Source organism: Tiliqua scincoides, chromosome 11 (genome assembly GCF_035046505.1).
Source record: "Tiliqua scincoides isolate rTilSci1 chromosome 11, rTilSci1.hap2, whole genome shotgun sequence".
In the NCBI taxonomy this organism is placed as follows: domain Eukaryota; kingdom Metazoa; phylum Chordata; class Lepidosauria; order Squamata; family Scincidae; genus Tiliqua; species Tiliqua scincoides.
Genome location: NC_089831.1, coordinates 7,820,565 through 7,843,582, shown reverse-complemented (window position 1 = coordinate 7,843,582; position 23,018 = coordinate 7,820,565). Strand labels below are relative to the sequence as shown.

The window sequence follows — 23,018 nt, the reverse complement described above, 5'->3', positions numbered from 1 at the left end:
AGAGCTGGTGGAGGGACGGGCAATCTATTACTACAGACAGTTTCCCTAAAAACAGCCGCAGGTCCTGGAAGAGTCTCCTGGAAGCTGGAAGTGACATCACAAGAGGTGAAGACGACAGAGGTTGGTAAGAAGAAAAACATTGAATATTACTGGCTGAGATGTTCCACGCTACCACTTCTTCTGTTACTCCTTCAAACTGAGCAGAGACCATGTGCATCAGGAAGTCTGACTGTTGCATTTGAATGTAACTCTGATGTGGGGTACAAACAGCAAGGCATTTCCTGTTGTTGTGGCCAGGACATAAGAAGAGCCCTGCTGCATCAGGCCAAAGGCCCACCTTGTCCAGCTTCCTGTATCTCACAGTAGCCAACCAAATGCCTCAGGGAGCACTCAAGGCAACAAGGTGTCCATATCCTATATCCATTGCCTTACATCCCTAGGACCAACTACTGCTTAGCTCCTCTTTTCCCGGAAGTGTCGCTATCAGTAATCTTTCCCTTTAGTCATTGTGTAGCTGTACTGTTCCCAAATCCTTTTTAGGCAAATGTAGTCAGTAGTTTATCTAGCTAGTTGTCCTAGGGGTGTGACTCTTGCTTTGGGTTTATACCTGGGGTATAAAGATCCTGGGGTCTGTCCTAAAACATGCGCCACAAGAATGAGGGGCCACATCTTTAGAAAGTTACTGGAAAGAGACTGTAGCTTGGTGTTAGGGCATATGGTCCTAAGTTAAATCTCTGGCATCTCCAGGTAGAACTGGGAAAAAGACCCCCTGACTGAAACCCTGGAAAGTCTCAACATGTCTCTGTAGACATAACTAAGCTAGATGAACCGATGCTATGACAGTTGTTCCTGCTAAGCTGCGCAGCTCAAATTATGGTTCAACCGGATGTCAGTGACGACACATGATGTCATTCTCAAATGTTGGAAGACTCCCTGCCATGCAGCAAGTGGAAGAGTCTGCACAGTGGTGTGGAGCCTTACAGGAAATGTTAACTATAACTCCTTATGTGAAAGCGTTAAATGCCTGATGGAGCAAATAGCAGTGATGGTGGAACTCCTACATTTGATTCCTTTTCACTTGAGTAAGTCTCCTTCCTGGGTCCATTCTAGATTCCAGCACTCCAGGAGTTATTGTGCCCAGGATGGGAGTAGCAGAAGCTATAATTGCTTAAAAGTCTGCTAAGCACTGCATGATGAGTCAAGAGACTGGCTTACAGTCTCATAGACGTGACACAAAAAGAAGGGGCGCAGGAAGGGAGAAGAAAATAGGATTTGCCTGCCAGGCTTTGTTGATGTTTAGGCATTGGCTGTGATAACAGGTGAGCAAACCCTCATGCACAAGAAACAGTAAAGGGCTAATACAACCAGTTGTCCATCACAAAATTCAGCAAAACACATATCTGTGTAGAATCAAAGCCTCAAATTGCAGAATACCACTCCCCTAAATTGTCTCTTAGCTTTAATGGAGAATAACTTGATGTCACATAAAACATACATAAGCATAGCTATTACTTGGGCAACATTGGATGTCAGGCATTGCACAACTAGCGATCCCTACATTGAACAGATATTGCCCTGATTTATCTATTTCCCCTCCAACAGCAGGCACTGACCTTTTTTTAGGCATTTGTATTTGCAAGTGTTGTGACTCTGACAAAGTTCCCTGATTTGCTCATAAATTCACAGGCATTATAGGTGCATAGTGGCCAGGTAAAATAACTGGCGAGAGAGACAGTTCCCAAGTGGCTGTTTGTCCTAGCCAGGCTGACTATTATTTATAATTCAGTTAATGTTTAAATATGAGTTAATATGGCCTCACTGTCTGTACATAATAGCAGCATGTGCTAGCTAGACTCCTGCGCGCATGTACCTGTGAAAAATATGGTCAGCAGGCAACTTTACTGTGTATTATTTCCAGATTGTTGTTCTCTTGTTAGATCTCTCCCTTGAATTGCTTACTTAGAGTTGCTGTTACTTGTTGCTCTTGTCTTAAATCTCTCCCTTGAGTTGCTTCCTTTTCTCTGAATAATAGCGTATATAGAGAAATACTTTCAAATGCTTTTGAGAAAGTTAATTGCCGAATGTTCCCTAACCAATTATGGAAGAAGAGGATAAACCCCCTCATGGATTGGCAACAGGTGAAAAAGCAGGAAGAAGAAAGTGGGAATAAATGGTTTATACACGGAGGTGAAATAAGCAGTGGGGGGTCCCCAGTGGAGCTGTGTTGAGACCCATGCTTTTTAACTTACTCATAAATGAACTGGAGTTGAGAGTGAGCAAAATCTGCAGATGATATCCAGTTATTCAGGAAGGTGAAATACAAAAGAAATTGTGATCAAGCTTTGAAAGAGTTTTTTCAGCCTGTCAACAGGTGACCAAGCAGCATAGGGGATTTAACTGCTGCACACTGATTTGATCTGAAAATCACCACAACTCCAAGATCTTTTTTCTCAGACAGTCATCGTGAGCTCATATCCCATCAATGCATATGTGAAGTTGGGATTCTTTTGGCCCAAAGTGCACTTTGGGCCAAAAGAATCCCAACTTCACATATGCATTGATGGGATATGAGCTCACGATGACTGTCTGAGAAAAAAGATCTTGGAGTTGTGGTGATTTTCAGATCAAATCAGTGTGCAGCAGTCGTGAGGAAACCAAATTCCTCTTCAAAGATATAAGGAAAGAGGCTGGAAATGAAATGATGGAACTTATATGAATGAATGAAGGTCTTGCAATAGCTCAAGGCCTATAAAAGGCCTTGCACAAAGTAAGGCCAGCCTTTCCTTTGCTGCCGCTGCTGCATCACAGATGTGAAACAGCAAGCAGTAGAGGGAGCCCTCATCCCATAGCTCATATGAGAGGTTGAACAGTCGCCCTCACACTGAGAGCAGTTGCATCAGGCCAGCACGGGCTCCAGCAAGTCTCCGGAGGGCCAGAGGTTCATTGGAGCCTGGGGGCTCCCTGAGCACCGAATTGGGAGTCCTCAAGGGTCGCAAGTGGCCCCAGGGCTGGGGTTTGGGCACCCCTGCTCTAGAGCAACTGCCTTTAGTAATCTGTCCCCCTTGTTTCCACCCTTATAGGGCTCCACCAGCAAAGAAAGAGGGACAATTTGTGACTACAAACAGCTGCCCCACAAACAGAGCTTCAGAACCTAGAGGAGTTTCAGCAGTTTTCACCCACTGTGCTTCAAACTCCCACAACACACCTGTGGACCTTTCGCGGAACACCAATGTGCTGTGGCACCCTGGTTGAAAACTGCTGGCTTATAAAGGGGTGATCCTTTAGGAGGATAGGTCTGTCATTGTGAAGTCTCTTCAAAAGAGAACAAGTGTCAGAAAACCACCCAATCTTCAGATGCAATTGTTTCCTTTGTTTTAGATCATAGAACTGTATCCGGCTCTGATGAAGCTTTGCTAGTTACATCTCCTGGTTTTCCTCCCCATTGTGGACGGAGTATTCCATCTGTGTGAGCTTTTCAAGATCAGCAGCAGCAGGGGGAGGGCCAGTTTTACAGTTCCGTTTATTTTCCAGATGTTGGCCTCTGGAGCCTGTTTCAGGAAGTGGGGAGGTGAGGCATCTCTAGGGCTGAATCCAATGTTGATCAGAGGGGGAAGTGGTTTGTTGGAGAGACTCTCCCACTCTCAAGTGTAGATCGCAAACATTATACACATGTAGGAAGACAGTGAATAGAGACCAGCTACTGGCTGTCTTGGGAGGGGGAGGTGCTCACATTGAGAGACTGAGCTCACCAGAATTTTTTTTGGATGGGAGGAAAAACAGCAAACCTCGTAACACAAACATGGCTTCGGAGCAGTTGTTCTAGGAGATGATTTGATTCGGCTGGAGGAGACATTAGTCATATTTCAGTGTGCCAACTTGCTGCCAGTCCTCTGAGGAAGGGCAAAATATCAACAGCAGTTTAGTGCTTCATGGTCAAAGGGAACCCCTGGACAAGATGCCCCTGGACAAGTGAACTGAACTGATCCAGCCCTTCAGACCCGTCAAGGCGATGCTTTCATCTTAACCTGACCAAATCCAATTCCAGACAGAGTAATCTCTCCCTCCTGAAAAGAACAGCTGTCACTTGACTGGTGCAGAGACAGAAAGAGAATCTAAAGGCTAGTCTGCTGTAAAGCCTTATTGTGCATTGATCCCAGTTTGGAGCACATTTGATGTGCCTCTGTACCTTTGGTACAGCCGAGAATCTATGTAGAAGATAGCTGAGAATCTGCATAACTCCTGAGCAGTTGTTTCTCAGAAGATCAACCTGAAAGATGGTTTGCCGATATTGACCAATCTTCCCCTGCAACACAGAGGAGAGTTGAGTATATTGTAGGGCTCACCCCTTAGTTCACGAAGGTCAGTGAAGGCACCTGGAAGCTAGGCCTGCACCCCTTGCAAATTGATTGCGCACCCCTAGATCATGCCCCAGAATTGCATTCAGCACACAAGGGTTTCTCAGCAGTCAAGTTAACTGAAGAAATTTTGAGAAGCCACTGCCCTGCTGCATCTAGCACTCTTAATACTGTAGAAATAGCATGTTGCCTGAGACTGATTTGTTCCCCCAGAGCATTTTTACTTGGGAAGCCAAAAAGATGCTTCCAACAGTGGGTGTTCTCCCTGTTGATATTCAGGCAACAGGACTGTGGAGTTGGATGCTATTTTGGACGGAACCAGAGGTTTTGTGTACAGACTACATAATGTCTGTGAACTTACTCCCTGGAAAACATGACTGGCTCCTTCAGTCATCATTTTTAGATGTTTATTGTGGGTAGACTTTGGTGGATTCTCCACCCAACTGGAAGGGATGCTTTCAAAGATGGTATCTCTCTGGTTGGCTTGTAGTAGCAGCATAAACTACCAGTTTTGATCCTGGGATGGGCCAGATCTGGGGGGAAAGGAGGCAACACCGGCTTAAAGGTTCTTCCAGCCATCATGACAGGGAAGCATATCTTTTTCAGAAAGTAATAATGTGAATGTAGCCATTCTTGGGTTCAAAAGAGGGCATAGTTCACTTACAAGTGTTATATGTGGGATTCTCATTGATTTAGCATTGTGTGACAAAACCCTAAGAATGTGAATCTTGCTTTATTTTCAGATCTGAGGGCTGATTCTCTTAACCATTTTTAGATGGTAACATATTGGTTACTACAGGGGTGGCTAAACATGCTTAACAGAGGAGCCACGTATAATAAACTTCAGATGCTTGAGAGCAACAAGAGAGATATTTGAGAACTGCAATATTTGAGAAGCATTTAAATTCTGAAATATATTTACTCACCATGAACCTTAAACTCATGTGTTAATCCCGTGAACTCTCAGTTTATACCCAGTAAATAATTATGAAGCTTGAACATTTCTTATTTACATTTTATAGTAATTGTGATGCAAAAAGGAGCTCAGCCAACGTATTTCAGAGAGCCACACATTATATGTCAAAGAGCCATACGTAACTTGCAAGCTACAATTTGGTCACCCTGGGTTAAGAGAACACTATGCAGTTCTAGACTTTCCCTCTGGAAGAGAGTGTAGAGCAGCCACACAATCACTTTATCTTGATTCCATGCCTTACTATGTCATCACTCAACCTACTGTTCAGAGATTTGGGGTGGAACCAGCATCTGCACAAGGTATGGGGCAAGCCAGTCTGTTGCACAAGCACTTCACATTCCTGGAAAAATTCAAATCACGTTAATCCAACCGAGTTGTCAACACTAGATAATGTAAATTGGTCCATCATTCATAGCCATATTTAGAGTTAGAAATAAATTATCTTTCAGATACAATAGGTTGTGAACTTAATGGCTCCCCACCTCAACCTTGTGTAGTGTGTGGCTTGGCTTACTTATTTTGAGTCATCCAGAAATTCCTAGACATTACAGGCAAGTTGTGTGTTATATTCCTTATTCTGCTTCCAGAAACAGATATTAGAGGCATTATCAGAATATATTAATATCTGTTCCTGGATTTAATCAAGACACCACCACAACCCAGAGAAATTGCCTCATATATGCTCTACAGTTCCAAGGACTGTGTGTGATAAGTAATTGGATCTCACCAGGATAAATCTGTTCAATATAGCTTCCATTCTTGATGTTTTCTGCCTGCTCGGTTCAGTTTGGCATCTGTTGGGAATTAAGTTTAGTAACCATGTGGTATCACAAGAAACGGCAAGAAGTTCTAGAGGCTGCATGGTGTTTATGAGGCAGTGATAGGCTCAGGTGCCCTTGTATTTGTTTCCTTTTAAAAGTGGGTTTCAAGAAGGGGCTTTTGTCAATTGCTTGATTGTCAGATTGAGTAGTGAGATCTCAAGCTGTTGCTTGATATAGGTGAGAAATCTCCATTGTGATTTCTATGGAGAAATCAAAAGCCAGTGTCATCCATGTGATTCTCAAGTATGCTTTACACTGCTTCTCAAATTTCAAACTGTTTTGCTCAGGGCATTGGGTAATAGCAAGACTGTTTTGCTTGCTGGGGTTATTTATTTTAAAATGAATAGAATGCTACTTTTGATGCGGAATTGAAGAGTTTTCCCCATTCTTTTAAAGTCTCTCCAAAATGCAAGGTTGCCATTCTTCCTTCTGGTTTTGTTGATCCTACCAAAGTAGAGTCTGAGTTTGCACTGGGAAGAATGTAGCTGCAGCTTGGATCAGTGTCTGGGCATGCATTTACTGTAATCTGATTCATGTGGAGAAATGCATGGAGATCCCTGCATTATGGCAGAGGCTTGGATCAGACAGTGTTTGGTTCTATAGGCTGAATGTTTTGCCGTTGAGAATTTTTATTTATAGGTGAGCTCTTCCACCAGCTTCACCTGGCATGACAGTTGTGCCCTTTCCTGAATAAAGATGACCTCACTGTGGTGACCCGATGTGCTTTTAGTGACTTGAATTATTGCAGTGTGGGAGGTATCTTGGAGCGGTTTTGGAAGATCTTGCTTAAGGGTGAGTGGACTCCAGGCCTTCTTTCTTTTTACTAGAATCTCAAGGCTCACCAACCAGGGCTAGATGTGTCTGAGGAACAGGTGAATCGGAAATCTTTGCTTATCCCTGCACATCATCACCCAGACATCTATCAGAAGATCCTGATTTGCCTCCTGTGTGCCCATCTGTAGCTAGTCCTAAATTTGGTGGTGAGGTTTTCGTCCAGGGCCCCACTGCAATGGTCGTATTTCATCTCTATCAGGGTTTTTCAACTAGTGGTCTTCCTACCACTGGTGGTACTTTAGGTGGTGTCTAATGGTACGTGGGGGACCCCCAGACCCCCACCACCTGTCAGCAAGACCAGTAATGCAACATGACAAGCAGCAATAGGAAGCTAGGCTTGCTGGGTAGAGCTCCAGCCTGTGCTTTTTGCATGCTCCAAAAAACCCTCCTGTCCACTCTCTTACCAATGTTTGTCATGTATCCCAGTCTGGAAGTAACTGGCGATGACACCAACTCCAGTTACTTCCGTTGGTACTTCCAGTATGTGGACCATGCAAAATGGGACAAACGTAGAGAAACACTGATCTGTATTAAATGATCTGCATTGGATGCCAGTGTGTTTCCAGTCACAATGTCAGGTGGTGGTGGTGCTTGTTAGTATTAAGAATGAGAGTATTTATATATTGCTTTTCAACAAAAAGTTGTTCACATAGCGGAATAGCTCAACAAATGGCTCCCTGTCCCCAAAGGGCTGGCAGTCCAAGAAGAGGTGGAGAAAAGACCCCAGAACAGCCAGTGGCAAAGATGCCATGCTACTGTGAACAATTGCCTTCCCCCTACTAAATACTGTTTTAAAAAGTGCCTCTTTGCCCAGTTAGCAGATAATGATTTTAATAGGTTAAGCCTTAAATGGCTTGGGACTGAGATATTTGAAGGACTGTGTTCTCCCAAATAAATACCCTGTTCATTAAGGTAATAATGAAAAACTCTGTTTTGGGTGCCCCAGTCTTCAGAAATTAGGCAGATGCCATCGTGTATGCCTTTCTCAGAGAGGGCCTATTGACACTGATGCTGTTGTTCTTTAGGCACTCAGTAAAAATAATTTTCCTCCCCTTGTGCTGATACCCTGGATCTGCTGATGCTATTCTTTTGTTGCTGCTAATTTCTTGGATGTTGCCTGGATTATGTTTTATTGGATTTGATAAGATGTTTTTGTTGTATTATCATTTCTTCTGTAAACTGCCTGGACCACTTGAGTGTAAAGGGGAGACAGAAATATTTCACTTTTAATGAAATAAGATAAGAATTTTCCTTCTAGATCCCACAAACAAGAGTATAACGTTTACCAGATTTATCTGTGTTTCAAGGCTCAATGTCACGACACCTGGTTCATCCAATCTGCATGGCAGGTGGACCTTCTGCGGGTATTGCGGTTTACATGTGGTCGTTGCACAGTGTTGGCAAGAAAAACGTACAGTGAGGGACTGCAGCTCAGTGGCTTTGCTCTGCTTTGCATGCCTAAGTTCCTGTGTTCAGTGTCAGGCAGTTTCTCCAGAATAGGGCTGGGATAGATCTCTGCCTGGAACCCTGGAGATCTGCAGCCAGTCAGCGTTGGCGTAAACCAGGGATGGTTTACTCATTTCATACAGTGGACCAAATACCATTCATGGTGCTAGCTGAGGGCCGGAAGTGACGTCATTAAGCCTGGGGTCCTAAGTGGGTGATGACTAAAAATAAAAACTTTTTTCTCACCTAGAAACTCATTAACTGCAAAGAGGCAGGAGGTGTTATCTGGAGTTTGTGCTGGTGCCTTGCCAGAAAAGGCTGAGTTGGATCTGTTGCTTGGGTGGGAGACTGAGGCCGCTGTCTATGCAGTGTGGTGAGGTCAACTGGCAAAAAAATGGATAACATCCTTGAGAGGCCAGTCTGAAGTCTGGTTTCAGGCTGCCTGCGAGAGCTTGGAAAATACAGGAAGCCGGCAGCCAGGATGACGATTGCAGTATGAAGGGAAACACCTGAAGAAATGGAGGTTCCATGAGATTGTCTCAGGGAATAATACTTATAAAAATCTCATTAAATAATTGATTTGTGTTTAGCCTGCCTTTGTGAGCTGCCTTGAGTTTATTGAGTAAGGCAGTGTATAAAAATCGTAATAAAATAAACAAAAAAAGATGGAAGAGAAAATATGCAAATCTTGACCATATTTTCAAGCTACGAGAGAGCCTAATTATCACCCAGTGCTGCTTCTGCCAAGATGTCACTTCCCAGCTCAGCTCCTGAGAAATGAACTGGCACGGCTGAAAGGGTGGCCTGCTTGATAATGGGACTCTCTCAATGCCTCAGCAGTGTCTCCCTCTCTCACCCTCCTTGGTCTGTGCCTTCCTCCTGTAGCGTTCCTTGCTTTCTCCTTCTCTCTCTTCCTCCCAATGCCTTGGCAGAAGCGATGCTGCTGAAAGGGCAGTGCTGAGTGACCCCAGTAATCACACTGGCCACCCTTTCAGCAGCACTGCTTCTTCTGAGCATCTCTGAGAGCAGCTGATGGATGTTGCTGGAAGAGCCCAGCTATCACGCAAGCCAGATAAAGAGGTTCCGTGGGCCATATGTTCGGCACCCTTGGCTTAGACGAACTAGACATCTGACTTGGCAAAAGGCAGCTTCCTGTGTCTCATCGTCTAAGGCCGCATCTTGCCTTTGTCTGTCTTAGACTGCTTCCTGTCTTTCTGATTGGGTGTTGTAACACTGAAGTGGGAGGGCAGGAACCTCTTGTGCGGACATGCCTTAGCAGTGGCTATGCTGGGATTAGTACTCTATTTCGAGGCCTTTATTGTGGGCCTAGCTGTCTGAAAGGCATCTGGTTCCCCCTCGGGTGATGTCACACTCTTCAGCGAGGCCTGGGTCATCAGAGTCAGCAGGTGCTTGGAAAGGAAGGAGCTGCTGCCTCCTCCACCCTGTCCCCAGAGAGCTTCCAGGCCGGAGAAGAGCCTCCCACCTGCTGCCAGGTGGGAGAGGGTAATTGCCCCCCCCCTTTTCCAGTGTCAAAAGAGTGTGCCACTAACTCTGAAAAGCAGCCCTGGAAGAGAGGCAGTGTGTTTCTGTCAAGGGCCCATGAAATCTGTGTGCCCAGAACAAAAACCACCTTGTCACCAGTCCAGGGATTGGTCCCAGCGAACCAACATACTTCAATATATGATGCTCCCTTTTGCTGAGTCAGGCCATTGGTCCATCGGACCATCTAGGTCTGGATAGTCTCCACTGACTGGCAGGTGTCTCTCCAAGGTTTTAGAAAAGTAGTCTTCATCAAGCTTCCCTGGGCATAACCTGCATGCTGAATGTTTGGTTCTCCCCTGTTTCTCAGACTCCATCCTGAGATGACTTTCAGTGCACAAAAACAGATGTAAACTAATCAGCTTCCACACTGGCACTTTCCATGGGCAGGTACCACTAATTTATTACATATGTAGATAAGTACACCCTCCCCTGCACACACCCAAATGAAGCTTGTTCAGCTTCATATTTTTTCTGCTCCTCCATCTATCCACCTAATCAATATGATCTGAGTATCCTAGAACTGCAAGGAGGTTGGAGCCTTTGGAATTTGGGCAGAAGTTCTAAACATATCCACTACATTTCTGTCCTTCCTGCTTTCCATCATGGAACTCAAGGTGATGTACTTGAGATTCCCAGGAAATTCTCCTATCCAGCTGCACCACAAGACTCCAAGCTATGCCCTGTGACACTTCAGGACCCCCCGCCCCCAGTGGACAATGAAATCTGCAGGGGGCATGCAACACAACAATTACTTACCTGAGGGACATGCCTGGCCCTCTGGAGGTGCCATGTGGTTTGCCGGATGCAATTGAAATGCCTTCTGGTTGCGACCGTGATTGGAAGTGTCTTCTGGGACACATGGAGACCCCACATGGCTCTCCACACCTCAGAATACCCCTGGGCGGGCATGTCTGGGAGATCCTTTGAGGCTGTCCAGCTGTGGTCTTGGCGTCTTTGGGTATTCTGTTCTACAGATGCCAAACCTGCAGATAAGGAGGCCCCACTGTAAACACAAAAACCAGCATGCACTCTAAAATAACTGTGTCCTAGCTTGGTGGTTGAGAGCCCAAGTAAAAACCACTCCCTCTTTTATAAAATGAATGTTAGTTCAGGTAAAGCAGGTGACCACACAGGACAGACAGCTGCTTCTGAACAGTTCAGTTATCAGGCATCCAGGTCAGGCATTCGTGGAGAGGGAAGAGGGCCAGTTGGCGCTCATTAAACCCAGTCTCTGCGGCATGTCTGCCTTGCTTACAGAAGACTATGGGTGTGTAGTCAGTGCAAAGGTATATGACTAGCAGCCCAGTCTGTTGATTTCATAACATTTTCTCTAATGAAGTGTAACCAGGCAAAATGAAAACTGTATGACCAGGCTGGAGACAGATTGGCTAATGCAGTACAAAATCAGCATATGTCATTGTCTTGTATTAAATACAGTATGGTGTTAAAGTTAGTGTGGCCAAGAGAATGAGCCCTGACCCAGGAATTGCCTCTGCCTGAGGCAGCCCACTCTCTCTCCGTCCCAGTCCCAGCCATACCATGGAGATCTATAATACTGCCTACCTTACAGGACTGTTGTGAGCATTGCTAAGATAATGTAAAGGAAATGTAAATGTGTTTCAAACCTCCTTTTATAAATGCTAAGTGTTGCTGTTAGCATATTTTTAATGTGTCTGGCACCCCAAGGAGCCTCAGATTATGAACATAGGGTAAATTATGCCTGTGAGGCAATTTTTGTATGCATTTTTTGTCAGGTTGTTGCTCAGCCTGCCACAGTCCTCTCCACCATAGTCCTGCTTTGATCACCCCTTCCTTTTTCAATCCTTTTTGAAGTGGGAGGAGGTGGAGTGGTGGCAGAAGCTGGTGGTTGGGAGGCGCATTTGGTGTACTATCTCAGGTTCCGCAAGGTTCTGGGCCAACCTGATTTCTGGCGGGGACGGGGGGGTTGTGACGTATTGGGGGAGTTGCTTGATTTGTCCTCTGGATATACAATGCAGGCTGTGCTCTCTGCTCAATAGGAGTGCATTTATTTGTCACATTTTAGTTCTGCTTGTATATTAGTAAATTGGATACAATTTACAGCTATTCTGGAGCAACCCAGAGGTGTGCAACAGTGCTGACACAACATGTGCTGCCTGCTGTGGACCAGCTGGCCAGCATCAGAGAGACAAGTAGAAAACGTAGTTACTTACCTGCGTGGCCACTACCTTGCTCCCAAAGGACCTACTCGAATCTGTGCCAGCTCTTTGGCTGGTATAAATCTAGAGTAGGTCCAAGGGGATGTGTTGATCCTGGGTCGGAGGCATAGGGTATCAGTTCAGCCTTCACCACCAATATCTGCCTCCAACCTGCCCTTAACATACCACTCGATTCCTGCTACGATCCTCCTCTGGATCTGTCCCCTCTGCTGATATACCTGTTCTGATGTCACTGGTGCACACATAGGGCTGCCACTCAATTGCATTGGTGACCCCGGCCTGTGCATCATTTCTGTGGGAGTTCCATCAGTGCAGGGCCAGATAGAATTGGACCCTTAGTCACTGTGAGCCTCCAGTACACACTCATCCATGGAGAACCTGCTTTTGCTGAGTGTCATGAATATGTACAGTTTAGGCCTAGTAGCATTGCAAGCCAGAACCACAGTAACACAGAAGGGGCTTGCAAGGGGCTTTGGGTTCTAGCTGCTAAGAATTTACAATTCAATGGAAGGTGATTATGTAGCACCTAGGCAGCCAGAAAGACACCCATCAAGGATGGAATGCAGCTGCAGATCTCCAGGGGGGAGGGAAGAGCTGAGAGGGGAGCTTCCAGCCCCACTTCTGGAGGACAGGGTCTTGGGTCCTTGTCTCTTGGTGAGAGAGGTGGTGGGTGCACATCCTGCCCCGCCAGGACCATGTGGCCATAGGCAACTGGCCTGAGGATCTACAAAAGAAGCTGACCCAGGTGAGGGTTAGAGAATAATAGTTAGCCAGTTAGCTTTGTTGTTTTATGCTGATATGTTTCCTAGAAGTTTTATGCCTCTAGCATTTGCTGCCTTTTGTAACCTTTTGTAAACTTATGTATTTAATAAAGTAGAAAATCTTTTTACCATGTTGGTTCATTGTCTGTTGGGGACAAAGGTTCAGAATCCTGCCTAGCTGTTCAGCAAGCTACCAAAAATCCTCATTGTGGACTAGAAACTTGAGGACTGAGACTTTAAGTAAAGAAAGTGCTCAGTGCCTACAAGGGATATAGTTAAGCCTAGAGGGTCTCGGTTTCCCTGGATTGAGGCACTGGCTCTTACAGGGTGGTGGCAGTACTACCGAACAGGGATCTTTGAGGGCTCTAGGGTTCAGAACCAACAACCCAAGTGTACGACACTGAGTCAGTTCAGCTAGCGCAATACTGTCAGTGACTCTCCAGAGTCTCAAATGCAGTTCTTTCAGAGCCTTACAACTTGATATCTCTTTAAACTGAAAATGCCGGGAATTGACCCGTGGGATCTTCTGCCCATAAAGGATTATGGTCTCTCCAGTAGTGCTTCTCCTGGGACTTCCTTCCACTTGTGACTGGGGAGCATGCACTGCTAACTTTGGTCTGCTAATAAAGCATCCCTAATTAAATTTACTTGGGGAAGCAAATGTTTTTTTCCCATTTCAGCTGTGCCAGCTGCTTAGCAAACAATAAATATGAGTAGCTCCATCTTTCTGTCCAAGTGTTGGCCCTTGTGTTAATGTCTAGGCTTTCCTTGAAGCAGAACACTGCCGGGTGTGCGTGAATGGTGAACAGTCTGCATTCTCTCATGTCCAGACAGAGATTGACTTCTTGTCCTTTAAAATGAGAAGCAAAGTCATGCTTCTGCTCTGTTTGTATCCTGTGCGCACGCACGCAGGTGTACATGAGAAAGAAGGAAAAGGCAAATGAACTGGTAAAAAATAGTGAGTTTGGATCACCACTACGTGTGGTTAAAACAAAAACAAAAACTGTAGACTTCATGTCAGTCCTAAGTAGTCCCAACTGTGTGTGTGGTTCTGTATGTCTATTCTGGACAGATAATGAGTATTTTCATCTTTTTTTTTAGATTGTGAGCTCTTGGGAGCAGGGAACCATTTATTTAGCTGCGTAAACCACTTTGTGGACTACTTTTTGTTGAAAAGCTGTATATAAATATTCTTAATAAGTATTAAAAAATTGTGTCTCACCTTTCCGTACTCCAAGGTAGTTTAACAAGGGTATCGGATCAAACGATAACATTCCCTGAAATTCGGGATTTAAAGCATCCAGAATACAAACCAACCTACAGTGCAGCAAGCTCAGCGGCCCAAACAGCACATTGTAGCACAAATGAGTTCTGTGGTCAGAGCTCTCCAACAAATGTTATGTCATCGTGCCATACATTTTAAAGATTATATAAGTTGAATATGTGATTAAAAACAAGTGGCAACAACCCCGAATGAGCCATCTGGGTAGCTGGCCATATCAGTGTCTTCTAAAGCAGCCAGGACAGTTCACACATGGACATAAAAATAGAAGTGGCAATTCAGCAGCTATTTTTACCACCGGAACAACCATAGAAACGTCGGGTGGCTTTGCTTTTTGTGCTTGTTACCTGACCTGAAGGCATCGGCTGCTGTGGGTTTTGGCAAGCCTCTAACATAGGCAGCGGCCGTGCAAACATCCTACACAATGCTCCAGCCTGGTCCCAGGAGAACCATTTTTGGCAGCGGCTAGACTTGGTGGCCTGCTCAGAGTCCTTCAAGATAGATGCCTAGCAGTGGTAGTGATCAGAATAGCATGTCAGAACAGGTACAATATTGCAGACAGCTGGCCAGCACAGCCCCAGGGGCCATCAGGTTGGATCGCTCCTGGGCAGATGAAGACGGCATTCACGGAGACACTGCCATGAAATGAGGGGCCTGTTTACATCTGCAGGCCTTTGCTTTGAAATGGTGGCCTTGTGGCAGCGTTAATTAAAATCCGAGTGGGGATTGAATTTGAAGTTTTCCTCTTTCTTTAGGTGTCTCTTGCTTCTGAGAATTTTGGTCCATAAACGCCTTGAACAGTGTGGTGGAATCGTCCCCCTCCCCACATTTCTGATTCAGTTTCGTTATTTGGGCACGTAGTTTTTCCCTGTCTTTTCCTTTTCGTGCTGGTTGAGTTGCGGAGTAAACCAACGATAAAACTTTTGTCTGGGGCGTCGCATCACTTTGCATTATCTGGGAGGGTCCGTCCCCTCTGCCCAGGTCCTGCTGCTCGTACAATCACATCTGCACCTGCTTATTTCGGGCGTTGGCTTGTGCAGCCTATCTGATCCTTGCAATTCACTCTGTCCTTCAGCACCTTGATTGGAAAGTGCTTTAGAGAGGGCAATAATTATTATCCAGTATATGCTGAAAGCTTTGCCTCATGCAGATTTTACATCCAACTCGGTGTGTGGCAGTGATGATTGCTGGATGAGTGCATGCGAAGTGGTCTTTTGGGGCCAGGGCTGATTGACTCTCTCTTAACCACAGTTATTTCTATGTTACATTTTACCCTACCCGCCATCCAGGGAGCTTGGTGTACCTGACTCATTTGCTTCTCTATTTTATCCTCACAACAAACCTGCAAGGTAAGTTAGGCTGAGAGGTGGTGAACTGGCTGAAGGTCAGAAAGTAAGTTTCATACTGAGTGGGGATTTGAACCCTGGCCTCCCCAGTTCTAGTCTGACACTCTAACCCAGCGGTTCCCAAACTTTGTGCTCTGCGCTGGGTTGCAACCCCCATGCTTGCTGTCATACTGCAAAGCAATACTGAGAGCTGCCAGAGACTTCTTCTGGGGTGCCCCACCTACAACGCACCCCACTCGATTGGCGTTTGTGGACCCCAAAATGTCTTGCCGAAGCAAATGAAGTGATTTCTGGTCGCTTCTGCAATGCATTCTAGAGCCCGTGGAGGCCAGTGAACTGCTGACTTCCAGTTAAGATATTGGGAGCTAACCATGGGAATTGCTCTGTTTCTCCATAACAACATAAGAAGAGCCCCACTTAATCAGGCCTAAGGCCCATTTAGTCCAGTTTCCTGTATCTCACAGCGGCCCACCAAATGCCCCAGGGAGCACACCAGATAACAAGAGACCTGCATCCTGGCGCCCTCCCTTGCATCTGGCATTCTGACATAGCCTACTTCTAAATTCAGGAGCTTGCACATATCTATCATTACTTGTAACCCGTGATGGACTTTTCCTCCAGAAATTTGTCCAATCCCCTTTTCAAGGCATTGAGGCCAGATTCCATCACCTCATCCTGTGGCAAGGAGTTCCACAGACTAATTACATATTGGGTAAAGAAATATTTTCTTTTGTCTATTCTAACTCTCCTGACACCCGATTTTAATGGATGTCCCCTCGTTCCGGTGTTGTATGAGAAGGAAAAGAACATACCTCTATTCCAGCCATTTTCAACCACTGTGCCATGGCACACTGGTGTGCCACGAGTGGTCCACAGATGTGCCACAGGAATTTGGGGGAAGGTCATTTATTAATAGGGCCAATGGGAGATGTGAGCCCCCACTGGCAGCATGGTGTGCCTTGTCAATTGTCAAAAACCTGGTGGTGCCTTGACCATTTTAGTGCCTTATCAGTGTGCCATGAGATGAAAAAGGTTGAAAATCACTGCTCTATTCACTCTATCCATCCCCTGCATAATTTTGTATGTCTCAGTCATGTCCCCCCCTCAGGTGCCTTTCTTCTAGGCTGAAGAGCCCCAGATGTTGTAGCCTTTCCTCATAAGGGAGGTGCCCCAGCCCATTTTGGTCACTCTCTTCTGTACCTTTTCCATTTCCACTATATCCTTTTGAGATGTGGTGACCAGAACTGACACAATACTCCAAATGTGGCCTTACCATTGATTTGTACAATGGCATTATAATATTAGCCGTTTTATTCCCAATACCTTTTCTAATGTTTCCTAGCATGAAATTAGCTTTCTTCACCGCCGCCTCACATGGGGTTGACATTTTCATTGAGCTGTCCATCAGCACCCTAAGAACTCTCTCCTGATCTGTCACAGACAGCTCAGTACCCTTTAGACCAGTAGTTCTTTAGCACCGGGACCCACTTTTTAGAACGAGAATCTGTCAGGACCCACCAGAAGTGATGTCATGACTGGAAGTGATATCATCAAGCAGGAAAATTTTTAGCAATTCTATGCTGAAATCCTTCCCACACTTATCCAGGAGTAAGTCCCGTTGACTATCATTGTTAAACGCATCTTCATAGAAGCCTGCTAAATGTACAGATCTGTGACATTTCCCCAAATGCAGTCACTTACCAGGCTAGCATCTAGCAAGTCTAATATATTAAAAATAAAATATTGAAATGAATGGGGACCCACCTGAAATTGGATCGCGACCCACAGTTTGAGAAACACTGCATTAGACTATATGTGAAGTTTTGATTTTTTTGACCCAATGTGCATTACTTTCTACTTACTTACATTGAAACACATCTGCCATCTTGCTGCTATTCTTCCAGTTTGGAGTGATCCTTCTGGAGCTCTTCACAGTCTCTTCTGGTCTTCATCACTCGAAAAAGTTTGGTGTCGTCTGCAAACTTGGCCACTTTGCTGCTCAACCCTGTCTCCAGGTCATTTATGAACATGTTGAAAAGCCCCAGTCCCAGGACAGATCCTTGGGGCACACCGCTTTTCACCTCTCTCCATTGTGACAATTGTTTATTGACGCCCACTCTGTTTCCTGGTTCTCAACCAGTTCCCATTCCATGAGAGGACCTGTCCTTGACAATTGTCCAATATTCCTGTAGTGAATTCTCACTGAACTTCTTCATTGTTTTGGGGTGCAGCTCTTGCATTAACGCTAACCAGACTTGGGGGTAATTCAAGAGCTCTGGCTCCTGAGGCAGTGTGGCAAATGCTGCCCCTTCATCTGGTGATGTGCACCTTCTACAACCTCCATGCTTCATCTTCCATGCCACCCTTGTGGAGTAGCAGCAGTGGAGGCAATGGATGTCCCTACCAACCTGTTGGCAACCACCTTCGTCGGTCTCATGAATAGATCGGCCCTGAGCAGACTTCTTGCTTAACCAGAGATTGAACTTAGTTAGCGCATTCTGTTTTAAGATGGTTTCAGACTAGATTGCATTGTCTCACTTTTAAAATAGGATAACTTTTCATGGCACAGTCTGAAGGAGTTACCTGCATAAGGATTATGTAGTAGCATTCATTTTGGATTATGTCTCCAGTTTTGGAAACATTTGCTGATGGCGACATTGAGTAAAGCAGTGGCACTAAGGAGTCTCCTAGGAACCGATAAAGAAAAAATGATATTCAGGAGTCATTATCTGTGGGGTGTGGGTGGCAAATATTGAAACCAGTTAAGCACATTGAAATGGCCTAAAGATGTGATAGAACGGGGCGGGGGGGAGGGGGTTGGAAAGGACAAAAGAAGTCACTTTCACGTTTTTTTCAAGTACAAGGAGTGTATTTCCTAACAGAAAGTTCAAACTACTTGTAAATTTTCCAGTGTAATTTTCTGCTTCTTTTTTTTAAGGTTCCCTAGATATAAAGCACTTTTCTCTTTCTAAGGAAATTGTTGGAAATTGCTCAGTGATAATGAACAACTATGAATCTCTAAAATTAAAGTGATGTACTGTGTTTTGCAGCGGTACGTGGTAGTCATCCGTTAGGTGGAAGTGGAAGCTGTATGGCAGAGAAGACTCTCCCTCATATCTTACGGTTGGCAAACCAAGCCCTAGAGCATTGGCACCCTGGCAGTTCTCACCAACATGATAATGTCATGGCATGCTGGCACGCAGTTATGCTCTGTCATAAGCTTTAAGGGCAGAGTTTCCCAAACTGTGTGTTACAACCCAATTTTTGGTAGGTCTCAGCCAGTAGGTAGCCAGCAGGAATCATGGCACATGACCTGTGTCATGCCATGTCGCACCCTGGGCTGCCTTGTAGCTTCTTGGTCATGGTGGCCCTGCAACCAACACAAATTGGATTGCAGCCCACAGTTTGGGAACACATTGCTTTATGGGGCATGTTGTGGGTCACACACTTGCTTGATCCAGAAGTGACATCCACCTCGCATCTCATAATGCCTGGTGGTCTGGCGGCGGGCCCACAATCCACCTTGAACAACAAGGCGAGTCACAAAGCCTGAAAGTTTGGGAACTGCTGCTTAAGGGCACATCTACACTGTAATGTTCTCCTTTTTTGTTATAGTTGTTCCCTTTCCCCAGGTGACTCTGAGCATTGTGGTTCTGTGAAATGAAGGCAAGGTTCTTTAGCAGAGAATTCTCTGCGTCCTCACCAAACTGCATTACTTAGTGTTCCTTCGGGACCATCATGACTATTCATTTGGTATAAAATTCATGGCAGTTAATGGTGCAGATTACTTGCTGGTGCATCAGCTCTTTGGATTGTTCCAGTGACTTTTTCAAGGTGTAATTATATTTATTGGAGAGCTGGACCTTCTTGCTCTCATTCCTTGAGATAAGCTAGCCTTCCCTAACTAAAGGGCCAACTAACTTTTTTTAGTTCCTTGCAATTGAAGAAATGTAATAATTTGTGATACTTGGAGTTGGTGGTGGTCCCCTTCTTCCTGAGATAAAGCACTGCCGTTGTGCTTCTGTCTTTCTTCTTGCCCTAATTCAGAAAGCCAAAAAAAAGGAGCCAGGGTAAGAAGTCACCCTAGGTCAACAATGGCCTCAGTGTGATGCTAGTGGGACGAGTACCACACTCCTTTCCTGCCTTATAGAGTAAAAAGAACCATTGCTGCTGCTTCCCTTAGACTTGACAGGCTCCCAGGACAAAGGGAAATGACAGCTAATGTGCTGTAGTGGTTTGGATGTGGGAAACCAGCTTCAAGTCACTGTTGGTTGATGAAGCCAACTGGATAGACTTGGGCCAACTCATCATCTGTCACCCTAACTGACCCTGCAGAGCTGTCAAGTTAAACTGACAATCTGAGCGCTTTGGAGGAAGGATAGAATAAAAAATGCCATAAATCGTTTGTTTTTAATATGGCAGCAGGGAATTGGTCCCAATGACTGGCTTGCAGTAGGAAACCAAACTCTGTGGCTTCTCTTGGTTTAAAGAGTCCGAGGGAGACAACAGTGGAGATGGGTGTGTAAGCATCACACCAGGCTACTTTCTGCCTTCGTTCTGCCATAAATGGCCACTGGCCCTTTAAGGAGGAAGACCCAGAGATCCCAGACACACAGCCTGATGTGGTTGTGAGGAGTCTCACTGTGTGCACTTTGGAACTGCATGTTAAACCCAAGAGGACTGTACTGAGCTTGTCCAGTGCCCAATTTCACTTCTCCCTTTTGTAGTTCGGGGCTTGTTGCTCTTTAAGACTATAAGAGAGAGGGGAGATTTAAACATTTTGCCCTTCAGGTGCCCCAGGTGAGCGGCAATTTGCAAAGCAATGCGCAAGACCCTTTTTGGTATTCCTTGATTCATAATCCAGAGATGACCACATGCAGCTGGTGTTAGTTTGTTCATCTGCTGCGGAAGAAGCACCTTTTGAGTAAGGTGGAATATTGGAAAATTGTAAAGGGCCTCTTAATAAAACAAATTGGGCATGGAAGGGTTTCCTTACTCTGTCCTGCCACTACCCATACTTCAGTTGTGAATTATCAACATTATGTTTATACTTTTAAAAAGTAAGTGTTAAGTGATACAAATGCTTTTGTCATGCTTCTGGGGTGCCGGGAAGTGAGTGCAGTACAAAAGTCCAAAGGGGCTATAACTCAGTTGCTGCTCACTCCGCCCTCTGTTTGGTGTTGAAGAGAATCTGAAATAACCTCAGATTTTGTCGGGGAATCCTATTTTAAATACGTATTAGAAGTGTGCTCCCGGTTTCTAGTATGTGGTTATGGGGGCTTAAAGTCCTTTTCATGCCACCCATGGGTGACAACAGTTTCTTACAAATTATGGGGATGAGTTCTTAACAGATGAGATGAGCTCTTAACAGATCTCATGAACTCATGAGATGAGTTCTTAACAGATGAGATCCCTGAGTGGAATGTGGTGTGTTTTTAATCTCTTTCTATTTGTAGGCTTGTCTATTTTGGGCTTTGCACTTGGAAATTGGGTGCCGGCTGCTACTGGTAGAGTGGGATTTCTCTCTTGTTTGAAGTGTCCTCTTTTCACTGATTTGGCTCTTGTTTGCTTTTGCAGGTTGAGAGAGATTTTGAACGGGAGTATGGGAAACTTCAACAGTGAGTGTATTATGGTGGATCTTCCTTCCTAGGCCCAGTTCATCCTCACATGGGTCTGTGTTACTGCTCCCCGTCCTCGCCCCATGTTGGTCCTATTCCTGTTTTATCATTACCTATTAGGTCTAAAGACCATTTCACAAGTTGAAAAATGCCTACTCAGGAGGCATGTCTATGTAAGAATGAACATGCTATTCCCATGCAGATCAGAATTCTGCACCTGTGTAAAAAGCACATAAATGGACACTTTGGAGAGCAACGGTTGGGTGCAGCTTCCCACCCACCTCTGCAGCACATGTACTTGTTGTGGTCTGTGCTTATGTAGGATAGTTGCACATGATGATCTGCATACACAAAACATGTTAATTCCTATATGCAAATTCCTTCCTTGTAGGAATTTTGTAACATGTGAAACAGCCTATGCTTCTCCATAATGTTAATGCAGGGTGTCCAACAAAAATGTACACATACTTTGAAGCGTTGATTTTCAACTTTTTTTCATCTCACGGCACACTGACAAGGTGCTAAAATTGTCAAGGTACACTATCAGTTTTTTTAAGGATATATCTCATAACTTTAAAAAAAGTATCAAGATATAGGAATAACAAAGTGCATTTGTGCCGACTTGCTCAGGATAACACACCCAATCTCAACAACTGACGGAAGAATGACACAGTTTCTGCTCTCCTTCAAACTCCCCCAATGGCCCTACTAATAAATGACCCACTCCCAAACTCCCATGGCACACCTGCAGACCATTCACGGCACACCAATGTGCCATAGCACAGTGCTTGAAAATCACTGCTTTATAGCGTCAAATTTATTATGCTACCGTTCACACATATATCATGTACACGGGGTACACAGAAGCAGTTGCTTGACCCAGAATTATTTAGACCAAGTGCTCAGAAGTTCCCCATTGGTTTCTATATGCTGCTGGCTTTGTTGGCTAAGGGTTCTGCAGACATCTACCGACCTGTGTGCTGGGATGGTGCCACACATCTCTTCAACTGCTTTCCTTGGATGTTTGAGTATTGCAGGTTTGTTTTTTGTTTTTTTTTACAAGAAAGTGTGTATGAATTAGGTCTCTTTAATTGTGTGTACATTTTTTGGAGACATCCTGTAGGAACACTCATGTAGTGCTTTTTGGAACTTGCGGAGTGCTTTACCTGTCTTGATGGAATCCTTGCAACAAACCTGCAAGTTAAGTAAATATTACTGCCATCCCTGTGTGGGTTCATGGCAGAGATGAGATCCCAGTTGGGGAAGTCCCGATTCACGGCTCAATCTCTTTGCCATGAAACCAGTTTGCCAGTTCTCAATTTTAACCTTGGCCTGGCTTTGAGACAACAAGTTGGCCTACTGTGATTGGTGAGTCACCGCAACTTGGCTAGTCTTTTTGGAACAGTGTTGCTGCAGGCTCAAATCTCCGCCTGCCCTCATTAAGTTTCCACTCACTCCTGCAAAGATTTGCAGCTCTCTGGTGTTCTCGGTTCTGCAAAAAAGCATACCCTGCCCCCATATCCCAGTCTACCATGGGAGAGCCACTTACTTTGCAAGTTCCTGGCAACTGTTTTCTTCACTGTTTAAACAGTAGGATAGGAGAGGATCAGACCAGCCATAGTTGTCAGAGGAGGCACAGACTGTGGTCAGGGCAAGTGCCAGCCTCTCTCTGACCTTTCCAAATTCTGGTGTGTGCCCTGGTGAAGAGGTGTGTGTGTGTGACTTCCTACCTTATCTAAGGAAGTTGAAAACCATTGACCATTATTCCAATGATTGAACTGGCCTCTGCACACCAGGACCTGCTCTGGCTCAACTCACTTCTATGTCAGAGTTCACCTT

The 23,018-nt window shown here is 45.1% G+C and overlaps 1 protein-coding gene across 2 annotated transcripts in view; it reads left to right on the top strand.

The window, feature by feature from the left end:
• BIN3 (bridging integrator 3) overlaps positions 1 to 23,018 on the top strand; it is a 117,618-nt gene that overhangs the window by 46,812 nt on the left and 47,788 nt on the right. For both annotated transcript variants that reach the window (XM_066639193.1, XM_066639192.1), the window contains exon 3: positions 21,139 to 21,179. In XM_066639193.1, the coding sequence (XP_066495290.1) occupies positions 21,139 to 21,179 (41 nt within the window). The remainder of the gene's footprint in view (positions 1 to 21,138; positions 21,180 to 23,018) is intronic.